Here is a 13,357-nt window from a genome sequence, read left to right on the forward strand (position 1 = left end):
CAGCAACGACTGCAGCGGCATCGGTCGCGTAGGTACCAATTTAAACGCAGCCGTTTTGAATACACATTCGAACGAAACGGAAGTTGAACTTTGTACTTGGTTGTGTGTTACAGGTACACGTCAATTCAAAACCTCCATTTTCATTCTCGTGTTTAATTTTTATGGCGATTGAAGACTCGGCGGATAAAGCGCTTCCTGTTAAAGATATTTATGTCTGGATTCTGAACCATTTTCCGTATTATCGTAACGCGCCCACTGGATGGAAGAATAGCGTTAGACATAATCTTTCGCTTAATAAATGCTTCAAAAAAGTCGACAAGTCACCGGTAAGTTTGATAATGTTGTGATAGAACTCGATGAAAATTTGTTATGAACGAATTTGCGTATGTGAGAAGGGGCATAGAACTACTCTATGGGGCTTACACTACTGACCTATATTCCTAACCTGAGCAGTGGCATATTCCAAAATCAGAGGGTGATCTGTTGAAAAGATCCTCTTCCTCCCCTATCCCCCTCCTCATATGATAGGTCAAGTTTCACGATTTTTCTATAAGTATCTCAAAAACAAGCTTCCAAAAGAGAATTAACCATAGGAGAAAAATTTCTTGCATTTCGCTTCTTTTTTTTTGCAAAAGCTTTAATTTTCTTGAAAATCAATTTTTTGGTGAAAAAATTGGAACAAAAATGAAATTTTCGATGACTAACAGTCAATTTAAGCTATAAACTTTCCAAATTTTGTTCAAGTAGTCCAATACAAAACCTCCTTACCTCACATTCCCAAAAGTGAGAAATTTTATGTTGTGCAATTTTGTTTCATTTTTTTTCGCTTGACCTTTGTTTTTCGCAACATCAATTGCTTATGATAAAAAAATTTTTCAATTTTTCCATCGCAAGAAATTTATTTTTGAGAACAACTAGACGAACTTCACAAAAATAAAGAAGCAAACTTACTCATGCATAAGTTATAAAGCATAAAATTTTTCTTCTGCGATGTGCGATTATTTGTTTTTTTGAGTGGTCATTTTGAAATTTTCTCCCTCTCTTTAATACGTATCAGAAGCAATTTATTACTTTTGAATGGTGAAATTGAATTAAAAATTAAAAATTCAAGAGCTGTTGAGAAATAAACCAGAAGTGCCATAGTGGGTCAATTTTCAAATTTTTTGTGTAGAATCTAATCGACAAAATTTCAAACACCGACCTCAATAAATTATTCCAGACCATTTTCATTTTCACTATCTTGGGGCGAGAAGGGAAGAGGTTGTGGCACCTTTGAGGACCATCCTCAAAGATTTCACGACAGTGATGGGATAATTCATTGGTTTTTTTGAATCTTAGTTCAAAAAGGTCGATGAATTGTGCTTACTTTTTTGGGCAATTCATCAGAATAACGAATCGCAGGTCATTGGATCGCGATTAATTTCTTGTTGTGATTCATGAAAACATTGAATGTGTCATATTATTGTGACGATGACGCAAAGTTAGATTGGCAGCTCTGAATTCGAAAATATAAACTAACAGAAATAGAAGCTGGTTGTGTTTTGATCTATTTTGTCACATGAATGATCATTTCAAACGTAATACCAGTAGATTAAAACTGAATTTTTTCAATCGTTACACTTCAGTTTATTCAAATACACGAATAAAATGGTCAAAATTGCTGAATATTTAATATTATCAGAAAAATAGTTTTCATTTTCTGTGTTTCAATTTTACATCACAAAAAATCCCAGGGAGCTCACAAAAAATAGAACACATTTTTTGGCAAATTTTCTTCGAGTTCCTTTTCAGGGTTCGACGAATAATATGCTGTTTTTATGGGTTGAAGGCCTGAAGGGGAAAACTCGCTGGCGTTGATCTTATTGGAAAAAATATGGATTTTCTCAAAAATATCCCTTATTTCTTACTTCTTCTCCTCCATCTCTTCATTTCTCCAACGCAAAAATAGAAGAATAGAATCCAATTTGGTGCAAAAATATTTAAATTGAAAATGAGGAAGGTGGTATTGATTTGAAGATCTCAGATTTTCACTGTATCTTTTTGAGGTTATTTCACCACAATTTTTTTTTCAGACTCCGAGAAATGGTGAAAATCGACCAGTCTCATTAAGCACCCTTGATGCTAAGAGCATGCAAAAATACTTTATCAGTCATAATTTCAGTTGCTGAAGTGCATTTTTTTGATTATTGGTGAATTTTTTAAAAATCAAATTTGGGACAAAAATAGGAAAAAATCAAAATTTTACCACTTCGACCTAAGCTGAAATTTTGCGTAGACTATACCTTCCTCATTTTCAACCCCCTCCCCCTCCGCTCGAATCGATTGATAACGGTTTCGAACCATTTTGAGCAGTTCTGGGACCTCCATAAAATTTTTGAAAATATATGAAATTTCCAAAAAAATTTAACCAACAACGTTGAAAAATTAAAATTTGTTTTTACCATAATTTTAACACGCTGAGTCGATTAGATGGAGGTGGTTTTAAGAAGTTTTGAAGCCTCTAGCCTGGTTATATTTTGTAAATTCCAGAATCTTCAAAGAATTCCATAAAAACTGTCCAAAAGACCAAAAAACTTTCGGGTAAAATTTTGTGGAAATTTAAACTCTCAAAAATGTACTGGAGGCTCCAGAGCTGCTCGGAACGATTGGAAACAGTTCCCTATTGATTTGGGGGACAGGGGGGCTCAAAAATGGCATGTGTACTAAATTTTAGCTTCTTGAGTGAATTTGGTGAAATTTTTATTTCCAAATTTGATCTTTAAAGTCATTAAGAATCGAAAAATGGAAAAAGGCATTCAGCGCATGCTTTTTCGATTTTGTATTATTTTAATTTAGTCGGTTCCAATAATTTTTCTGTAATTCTCTTATGAGAGATTAAAAAAACTTAAGTTTAATTTTTCAATACACTTAGAATCATTTAGACTAAAATTGTTGAGGATTTTTAAAAATAATTATTTTTTGCATGAATATGGCTCACAAGCAAGTTTTGGTTTTGATTTTTCAGAATTTAGGTAAAGGATCACTATGGATGGTGGAACAAAGATTTCGCCCATGTTTGATTCAAGCTCTACAGAAAACCCCGTACCATCAGTATCATAAATTCATACGTAATTCCGGCACCAAGAAGAACATATCCGAGAACCCTGACATTCGGTAAACGTCTTGCTCATGTACCTAATTACCTATGTATTTTTATTATCAATGAATCCGAGAACAAAGCTCACAATTTGCAATACTCGTAAAATATCAGCGAGTCTTCCACACATCTTATCAATTCCGTGATAAACTTATCGGTCACTTTTTTCAGTTCTTCTACTCACACTTTGTTTGAGGGTAAAAAACATTGAGCGTCTTATCATTATACAATAATTAATTAATTATATATGTAGGTACCTATGTAGAATGTGCAAATATGCGCTCAAAATTATCAAATTGGGACACGGTGATTAAAAATGGAGGCCATGGTGTGTATTGTGTGGGTATAAATTTTTACTCGTTATGAACGAGTAGGTCTATGTGATTGCGTGCCTCTGCCTATGTTGCAGCCTATACTTAATGCATCTAGCTATATGAGATGGATGTCATGAAAAAAATGATTGGAATCAACAATACTTCCTTATGTTCCTATATTCGATGAATTATTTCTATTGAATAAAAAATTATTAATTTTTCGATCGAATCTAATCTACGTATATTTCTACGTCACGTTGTACGTAGTTGTATAGGTACATATTATGATGAATTTTCAAATTAAATTTTAAAACTTTGTTTCATTCTTGCGCTTTTGCAGCGATACCGAATCAGTTAAGAAATCGTCGCCAACCTGTGTCGAAGAAAAGAAGAAAGTTACACCTACCTCGAACGAAATTTCAGCTTCTTCGCCTCCGACACCGCACCACGCTATTTCTATTAAAGATAATTTATCCGATGATATTGATGCGGCCGCTACAGCGATGCTGGTTTTGAAACACGGTGCTTGTGCTTTTGACATTAAAACAGGTATACTCATTCGTGAGCAAAGTTTCCATAAATTCGATGTATGTATTATAATGTATTTTAGTGACATAATCACATAATGCCAAAAAAGGTCAACGAAAGAGGTACTATTTTCTATATGAAATATCGTTCTAGTGGAAACTCTTCGCTTTATTGTTTGATTGAGATGTTTTCAGAATATTCGTCTTATTTAAACTTTTTACGCTAGATGAATATGTCTTATGAAGCTGCAAAGTTGTACGTACTTTTTTGAAAGGTTTTCTTTCTTTGTTTTTTTTACGAGTGTTTGGAAGTTGAGGGATGAAAACTACGTTTTCTGAAATTATATGTATTTGTATCAATTTCTTTTTTTAATGGAAAAATTGAAGAGAACTTTTTGTTTTGTTTCATTTTTTGAGTTGAACGAACTGTTTTTTTGTTTTTATTGCAAATTTTGCATTCTGGAACTGGAAGGGCGATGGTGAATTATTAAATGCTGTTGAAATTCAACTCTAGAAAAATGAGCAAAATGTAAAAATAAAAAAACATTATAAATTCGAGTTTCATTTTTACCAAATCATTCCGCAGTGTTTTTATAGCATCGATTTTAAAATTGTTTTCAAGTCGATCAATTTCTATCGATTCAAAGAAAAATTAAATTCGCATTGTGGTAAAATCTCGTACGATGTAAATGACGATCGTAAAAGTTGTAAAAGACGTAAAAATTGGTCGTAAATTTTTTCAATCTGTTGTAAAAATATGAAATCGTAAAATTTCAACATTAAATAATACAGATCATAATTAAAAGTGGTGGAAATTGTCGTTGAAATGTATTTATTTTGCATTTTCTAAATTTCGTATCAGTTCGAGTAGAAATTATTTTCTAAAAATTTTTGTTGTTGAAAAATTTTCTGAATGCATTTTTGGATTTTGACTTCATTACCATAGTCTCTCTTTTCAACGGAAAAATTGACGAAAAAAAGAGAATTAGAAAATATAATCGCCATTTTCATCGTATTTTAAATTGCAAAAAATAAAAAAATTACTAAACTGTTGAAAAATAAAAAATTGAATTGCATAAGTAGGTATATCATATTTTTTGAAAAATTTATGAGTAATTTGAGAGTTTAGTGATGAAATTTTAATTTTTTTTTCAAGTGAATGAAATCTAAAATTTCAATTTTTTTTCTCCTAAAAATTTAGTTTTGCCTTACTCTTGGAAAAATCATGATCTTCTCTCTGATTCTAGAATTTTCTATGAAATCAATCATTTGTGGTATTTCAATCAAGAAAAAAGAAATCATTTTTTCCCAGTTGCTGCAACATAAAAAATTTATTGAAAAAAAAAACAAAAATCCTGCAAAAAAATTAGAAAGCAAAACATTTTTTGACTTTAAAATTGAATTGAATTTTTTAAAAATATTCCTAGGCTTTGTTCTTGAGATATATTTTTAGCAAAACTTGAAAAACTCTGCTTATTGAGCGATTTTTTGAGATTTTTTAAAAAGAAATTAAGGTGAATGCAATGCGGGTTGAATTTTTTTCAGAAGTTCTAGCTTTGTATGGGTAGTTGGATTTTTTGAAAATATTTTCGGCGTCATTTGTACCTCGTTCTTATTTCATTGAACATTTGAATGACCTTTTTATAGTTTTAAAGCATTCAAGCTTCCAATTTGATTGTCGTTGTCAGATTTTAGCCCCTCCTTCTCCCGTCTGTCTCTCCAATTTTTTTCCAAGGAATTTTAGCTGATCAAGCAGAATTTGTGGGATACTAAAATCAGTCACCAGAGGCATTGCCACTCATCTTCACTTTTTTCGTTAAAATTTCCCAATCTAAAAAACGTTCTTTTAGGAATTTCAAATTGAATAGAAGTGTAAAAAATAAGTACCAATTTTTGAAATTTTCAATTGAAATAAAACGGCAAACAAATAAAAATTGTTTCAAAGAAATTTAATAAATGAAAAGCATATTGCGTGAGATACATTACATCCGATTGCATGCCTATTTTTGTGTCAGAAAGTAAAAAACACGATGCGTTGTGCGCTTTAATTTCCCAGAAGTATAATTTATGAAAATTCGATACCAAATTGAGGTAACTTCGGTATTGAAAAGTGAGGTGGTTACAAATATGTAGGTAATAGGTATATTACGTATGAAGACGTGTTACCCAAGTTGTATTTGGTGGACTGGAATTTCGAAAATTTTCAATTTTGATAACTTTTCTCTCTTCGGATTGATTGTAATTCTAACTTCTAAGAGGCTACACAGCCTAATTTTCGGTTCATCAATTTTTTTTTCAACCAATATTCTGAAATAAAAATTTACTATCGAGATACTGAGATATTGAAGGAAAGTTTATGATGTTTAACAATCATATCTATTAAATCAGCCGTAATCTATCCGTAAAATAAAAAAAAAGTTGTCATAAAAGGTTACTTATTAACCTTGAAATTATACGGTGCCCTTTAACGTAGGTATAGTACTTACGTATTTTTAGTTGTTCGATGGAATCTAGCTCCTAACGTTACCTTAAGGTCAGAATACATTTCCGGCTTAATTTCATTTACCATATAAATGACCCCACTTCTACATAATAATATTTTTTTCCAGTCGTATCGTAAATTATCTAGGTACTATATCGTTGTGTACGACTGCTTATATTGATTGACAGGTACTTCAGCGAGTGAAACGTACACGTTGTGTTTTAAAAAATTGCTCGATATGTTTAATAAAATTCATAACCTTTGACTCTTTGTTAGCTTGATTTGCACCCGAGAATATAAAACGAATAGGTACATAGAGTGATGAAGAAGCGATATTACTCATACATCGATCACACCTCCTTAATTGCTGCATAAAGGGTTATACTTATTATAACATTCGGGGTCTTGTTAATTTTTATACATTACACGAGTCTGAATCTGAATGCTCGGTTACGCAAATGATAACTTTTTATTTTATTATTTCCTCATTTATCGTAAAGATATTTTCTTCAACAGTAACACGTTGAAAGCTTTTTTACTTAATGATACATATCATAGAGTGAGAAAGTTAATTAATTTAAAATTTTTATATACGTTTTTTAAGGTTATACGTTAATGAATTACCTATTGATTTAGATTTATTAGTTTGTTTTATCGGACCTTTAAACCTTACCTGATATCTGTATTCGATGTATACCTAATTAGCGGTTTTTTTGTTTTTGTTTTGTAGAAAATGTTGATTTCGTTTTGAGAGATGGTACCGCTGTTACTGGATCACGAGACAAAAGCACGGTAGGTGGCGTTTTTTAATGACGATTCGAGTTTGTAAATTGTTTTTATGGTGTTTTGAGGTATAAAACTTCAATTCTGTGTCACGAATTGACTTTAAAGTGCATGTTTTCTACCCTGTTTACGTGAGTTGTAGTTTTGCTGTGGTTAAACCTTGAAAGTTTTCAAGTTTTTTTGTTGTTGTTTACGTTCTTTCTTATTTTGATTTTTGAGTTGAGCAAAAAAAAAAAAATCAGAAAGTACTTATTTAAAAAAAAAAAATATTATGTTGATTCCAAAATGCCAATGCATCAAATTTCTAGAAAATACGTATAAATGACCTGAAAAAATACTAGTTTAAAATGGCGATAAAGTTGGTGAAACATTACAAAATTTTTAGCCAACTGCCAAATATTTTGAAAAAATGTCCAAAAGTTCAGAAAATTGCTGAAAATTACGAAAAATATTATAAAAATGAAATTTAAGTCTACTAAAATCCCCTTGTTGAAATATCATGAAAAAGTTAAGAATTACTGAGAAAGTTGATAAATGAAATAACAACAACAACTGAAAAAAAAAACTGTTGAATGCTACGAAAAATTGATCAAATAATCCACTTCAAGAATGAAATTGTGTAAAAATCATTTCAAGTGTCATGAAAATCGTTGAAAATAATCAAAAATTGATAAAATTTCAGTAAAATCGAGCGAAGTTTAGCAAAAATCGAAGAAATTAATGTTGTTGAAAACTTTCAAACTGACATCAAAACTGTCGAATAAGCTCAAGATTTGATTAAAATATCTTGCATGTTGTTTTTAGAAAAACTACCCCAAATAAAATGTGCATAATTTGAAAAACCGCCTTAGGGATTGTAATTCCCATATACCTAATCGCCTTTTTAAAGAACCATTTCACGTATAAAAACCAAAACTACGAGTGGAATAACTAAAAATTGGGAAACGAAAACTGAAACTAAAATTTGTCTTTTATTTTCTCGTTTCGCTTTGATTTTAAAACTTCAACTTTTTTCATTTTTTTATTTTTTACAAAGTGATGTTGAAAAAAATTATAAAATTGAAGTTGAGAACTGAAAGCCTATTTTTTCAGGCTTGTAACTGTAACTCTGCTTCAAAAATATTGGTTTTTTTTGAAAAAAAGAAAAGAATGGAATTTTATTTTTATTTGCAACTTTATAATAGAAATTCTTAACTTTGAGAGTTCTACAAAAAATGTCATATCTTTAAAAAAAAATTAAGATCCATTTGTAGCCCCTTCAATTTTGAAGTCGAACAAATGTCACCAAAGAAAATTTTTTGAAAATTTTATACGATGGCCACTTCTTTCCCCCTCACCTCTCTCAAATCCATACTATGATCAAACGTGTTACTAGACGTTGAGAATCGAACAATTTTGTCATTTTTTTAATTTTCAATCTAAATTTAATCACATGCAGTCATGTTTTCTTGAACACCTTAATTAATTTAATACTTACCTATTTTGCGAAGACATTTACTCAATAAAATTTTCTTTTACAGGACGAAAACCCGGCTTTTTCCAGCTGCCCAAATGAAGACCATAATTACGGATATCATCACTACAATTCAGTTAAATCTGAACCCGATTGCGTCTCCAGTACTTCAGCTGCGAATAAAGATACTTTGAACAGGTTGGTACCATTTTGCAGCTTTTCAATTTTCATATTCCCTTCATCTCGGTTTTTCTTACCAATGCATATTTCGATTCGCAGCGATTACTGGAATTCGGTCAAAGAAGACGAAGAACAAAGGAAAATCGTCGAAGGTGCAGACGCTCTTTTAAATTTGGCAGGCATCACCACAACGTCATCGTATAACATGCGCAAACGTTCGTTATCTTCATCCGAAGATCAACAACGTTCGGTGAAGCATTGCCCAGAGCAGACTTCCTACCGGCCTAGACTTCTGCGTAAAGAAAAAACCTCAAAGGTCAATTGCAAAGAGTCAATTAGTACCGAAACGTACGAAACCTCCAACGAAGTTACAAATTATTACACTATAAGTAAAAGTAGCTCGAACGAAAACGGCGACTCGGCCGAAACAGACAAATCAAAGTTTCAAAACAGTCGAACTGCCGTCACCAATGGACGTAAACCTCGTAAAAAGCTAGAGAAAAAGAAAGCCAGAATGTAGATTTTGCCTCGAGGTTGCTCGCTGTACGAATTTAATCTCGTGCAGTTGAAAACCACCCTCTTAGACATTGTAGATGCTTTCAATATTATGTTTTTATCAAAAATTTAAAAAAAAAAACTTGGTGATAGTTAACTTTTTTTTGTTATTTTTTTTCAAGTATTTGTTTTCGCAATTTCCGTTGTTTTGTTTTATTTATTTAATAATATTTTCTTTTCTCTTGTAATATGTTGAGGTTACCAGCATGTCTGGTCAGGCTGTACGTTTGGCAATACGAAGTTATCTAATTTTATTACGCGCTTGTGTTAAATTTTTTATGTAATGAAACGACGGATGTAGTTATCATAACTCTGAATAGTTTTGGTACACGAATTACCCCTCCCCCATGTCCCTTTATTCATTTTGTTCTTTATTGGTACATATTTCGACGATTGAAGATTATATCGCATTGATTGATTGGAAATTTTATTGAAAAAACATTTGTTATTATTTATTTTTTCGTTTTTTAAAGAACTATTGTGTTAGTTTATATTTATTATTTTTCTTTTACGAACTCTCTGTCTTCCTTTTATCTTACACTAAGGTTATATAACTAATTCTTCCTCTCTTTATCACGATAGTTTTTAATTTAGCATTTTGTGTGTTTTTTTTTTTTTGGTTTTGTTTTTTTGAGAAAAAAAGAAACCGGTGCAGCGTTAGTGTTATGTATTTTGAACCGAAGTTTCCAGCTAATTACATCAGATAGACGAAACGAATTAATTTCTAATTATTCGTACATATAAGTTGAAAATATTTGCTCAGATGCGTATTTTTGATGGTTAACGTATTCTTAAGAATTTGTGTAACGATTACAATTCGTATGTTTATGTTTCTTTTTGTTTTGTTTTAGGTTTTTTTTTTTAAACAATATTTCACTATGTTTTTCAATGACTCGAGAAAAAAAAAACAGCTTTTAGACTATAATCCATACACGAAAAAGTGCTCTAGAAGTTGATTTTGTATTTTTTTTTCGGGGACCAAAAAAATGCGCTGCCAAAATGAAGGTACTACCTGCCCCATTTGGAAAAGTGCAATTTTGAAATTTTTTCCCCGCACAACGAGGGGGTGGACCCTCAAAAAGGTGATTTTGGGGACATGGTCGGGACCGAAAAAACTCGACGGGGTTGTGTTGGGGGACTTCTCCCGATACCAAATATGTAATTTTTTTCCGTGAAACCCTGCACAACTGCATGCTATGGCACTTTGAATGCGATTTTAATGCATTTTTGGCCATTTTTGATGGTAAAATGGCTCTCATGTCTACGATATGGTTGAGGACCGAACAATTTCTTAGACGTTTGTTAGACGGGGCTATTTGAAGCCCAACTGCGCAAAAACGGCGAAAAAATACTTGCACAACGCGATTTTATGAGCACTAATAGGCTTGTTACCACTCCCCCGCCCCCCGAATTAAATAATGCATTGTGAATTCGATAATATCGATGCGACCCATCGAAATGGTATACAATTTCGCGCCGAACACAAAAATCGCAATCATTTTAAATTCTGACCCCCCCGCGGTGGAGTTTTGCCCCCCAAACTGAATATAACGATGATATTGAACAAACTTTGCACATTACACGTCGATACTGAGGATTTATGTGTACGCAATCAGAATGAATCTCATATTCGTTGCTTGGGAATATTTTTGCTTCAAAAGTTTTCATTTAATCTCCACCCCCTCCCTTCCCCTATAAAGACTATTTTTGAACATAGATTTGAAAACTTGAACATGACCTATCAAAATGGTACAAAATTTCGCGCTGAGCTTGGAAATTGCAGTCATTTTTCATTTGCACCCCTCGGTGGAGTTTTGCCCTCCCCCCCTCCGACCATAAATCTAACTACGAAAATGAACACTTTGCACATTACGTGTCTGTACATGAGGATTTATAAAAAAAAAATATTGGTGGAAAAAAATACAAAAATGAAAGAAAAAACAGAAAAATGAGAAAAACAAGAAAAAAAAACAAAAAAAAATGGAAGATACAAAAAAGAAAAAAGAGAAAAAAAGGAGATGAAATGAAAAAAAAACAGAAAAATAAGAACGAGAAAAAAATATGTACAATGAAATAAGAAAATTGGAACAAAAAATGAAAACAAATCAGATGAAATAATAAAAAAAGAAAAACAAGAAAAATGGAACAACAATGACAGATACAAAAAATGTAAATCAATAGTTTCCATTTTATTAAAACGTAAAATATAAATGAAAATGAATAACACAAATATTTTGGTCAAATTCATTTTTCACAACTAACACATAGATGTTGAGCACAATAGTTGTGATGTAATCAGCCGATTTATGGTGCACTGGAGTCTTGGTAGCCATTTATTTGTGTTTTAAAAATCAACAGAAATACGAGAAAACGCTTTCCCGAGCTCCATCGTTTCCAAACTTCATTCCAGTCATAAGAAAAATAGTCAATCGAATGTGAGGAGCGAGAGAAGGGGATTAAAATGAAAATTGATTCCAATTTTCGAGCTCAGCGCGAAATTTTATGTCATTTTGATAGGTCGCGTCGAAGTTTTCAAATCCATGTTCTGACTTTATGGAGGGAGTGCACCATAAATCGGCTGATTACATCACAACTATTGTGCTCAACATCTATGTGTTAGTTGTGAAAAATGAATTCGACCAAAATATTTGTGTTATTCATTTTCATTTATATTTTACGTTTTAATAAAATGGAAACTATTGATTTACATTTTTTGTATCTGTCATTGTTGTTCCATTTTTCTTGTTTTTCTTTTTTTATTATTTCATCTGATTTGTTTTCATTTTTTGTTCCAATTTTCTTATTTCATTGTACATATTTTTTTCTCGTTCTTATTTTTCTGTTTTTTTTTTCATTTCATCTCCTTTTTTTCTCTTTTTTCTTTTTTGTATCTTCCATTTTTTTTTGTTTTTTTTTTCTTGTTTTTCTCATTTTTCTGTTTTTTCTTTCATTTTTGTATTTTTTTCCACCAATATTTTTTTTTTTATAAATCCTCATGTACAGACACGTAATGTGCAAAGTGTTCATTTTCGTAGTTAGATTTATGGTCGGAGGGGGGGAGGGCAAAACTCCACCGAGGGGTGCAAATGAAAAATGACTGCAATTTCCAAGCTCAGCGCGAAATTTTGTACCATTTTGATAGGTCATGTTCAAGTTTTCAAATCTATGTTCAAAAATAGTCTTTAAAGGGGAAGGGAGGGGGTGGAGATTAAATGAAAACTTTTGAAGCAAAAATATTCCCAAGCAACGAATATGAGATTCATTCTGATTGCGTACACATAAATCCTCAGTATCGACGTGTAATGTGCAAAGTTTGTTCAATATCATCGTTATATTCAGTTTGGGGGGCAAAACTCCACTGCGGGGGGGTCAGAATTTAAAATGATTGCGATTTTTGTGTTCGGCGCGAAATTGTATACCATTTCGATGGGTCGCATCGATATTATCGAATTCACAATGCATTATTTAATTCGGGGGGCGGGGGAGTGGTAACAAGCCTATTAGTGCTCATAAAATCGCGTTGTGCAAGTATTTTTTCGCCGTTTTTGCGCAGTTGGGCTTCAAATAGCCCCGTCTAACAAACGTCTAAGAAATTGTTCGGTCCTCAACCATATCGTAGACATGAGAGCCATTTTACCATCAAAAATGGCCAAAAATGCATTAAAATCGCATTCAAAGTGCCATAGCATGCAGTTGTGCAGGGTTTCACGGAAAAAAATTACATATTTGGTATCGGGAGAAGTCCCCCAACACAACCCCGTCGAGTTTTTTCGGTCCCGACCATGTCCCCAAAATCACCTTTTTGAGGGTCCACCCCCTCGTTGTGCGGGGAAAAAATTTCAAAATTGCACTTTTCCAAATGGGGCAGGTAGTACCTTCATTTTGGCAGCGCATTTTTTTGGTCCCCGAAAAAAAAATACAAAATCA

General features: G+C 32.3%; 1 protein-coding gene across 5 annotated transcripts in view; it reads left to right on the forward strand.

Moving 5' to 3' along the window:
* LOC135838490 (forkhead box protein N3-like) overlaps positions 1-10,262 on the forward strand; it is a 68,420-nt gene extending 58,158 nt beyond the window's left edge. For all 5 annotated transcript variants that reach the window (XM_065354149.1, XM_065354145.1, XM_065354144.1 and 2 more), the window contains 6 exons: positions 114-326; positions 3,005-3,153; positions 3,791-3,999; positions 7,190-7,251; positions 8,763-8,893; positions 8,975-10,262. In XM_065354149.1, coding sequence (XP_065210221.1) covers positions 114-326; positions 3,005-3,153; positions 3,791-3,999; positions 7,190-7,251; positions 8,763-8,893; positions 8,975-9,395 — 1,185 coding nt within the window. In that variant the 3' untranslated portion in view covers positions 9,396-10,262. The remainder of the gene's footprint in view (positions 1-113; positions 327-3,004; positions 3,154-3,790; positions 4,000-7,189; positions 7,252-8,762; positions 8,894-8,974) is intronic.
* Positions 10,263-13,357: the final 3,095 nt, after the last annotated feature.

This window comes from Planococcus citri, chromosome 3 (genome assembly GCF_950023065.1).
Source record: "Planococcus citri chromosome 3, ihPlaCitr1.1, whole genome shotgun sequence".
Taxonomy (NCBI): Eukaryota; Metazoa; Arthropoda; class Insecta; order Hemiptera; family Pseudococcidae; genus Planococcus; species Planococcus citri.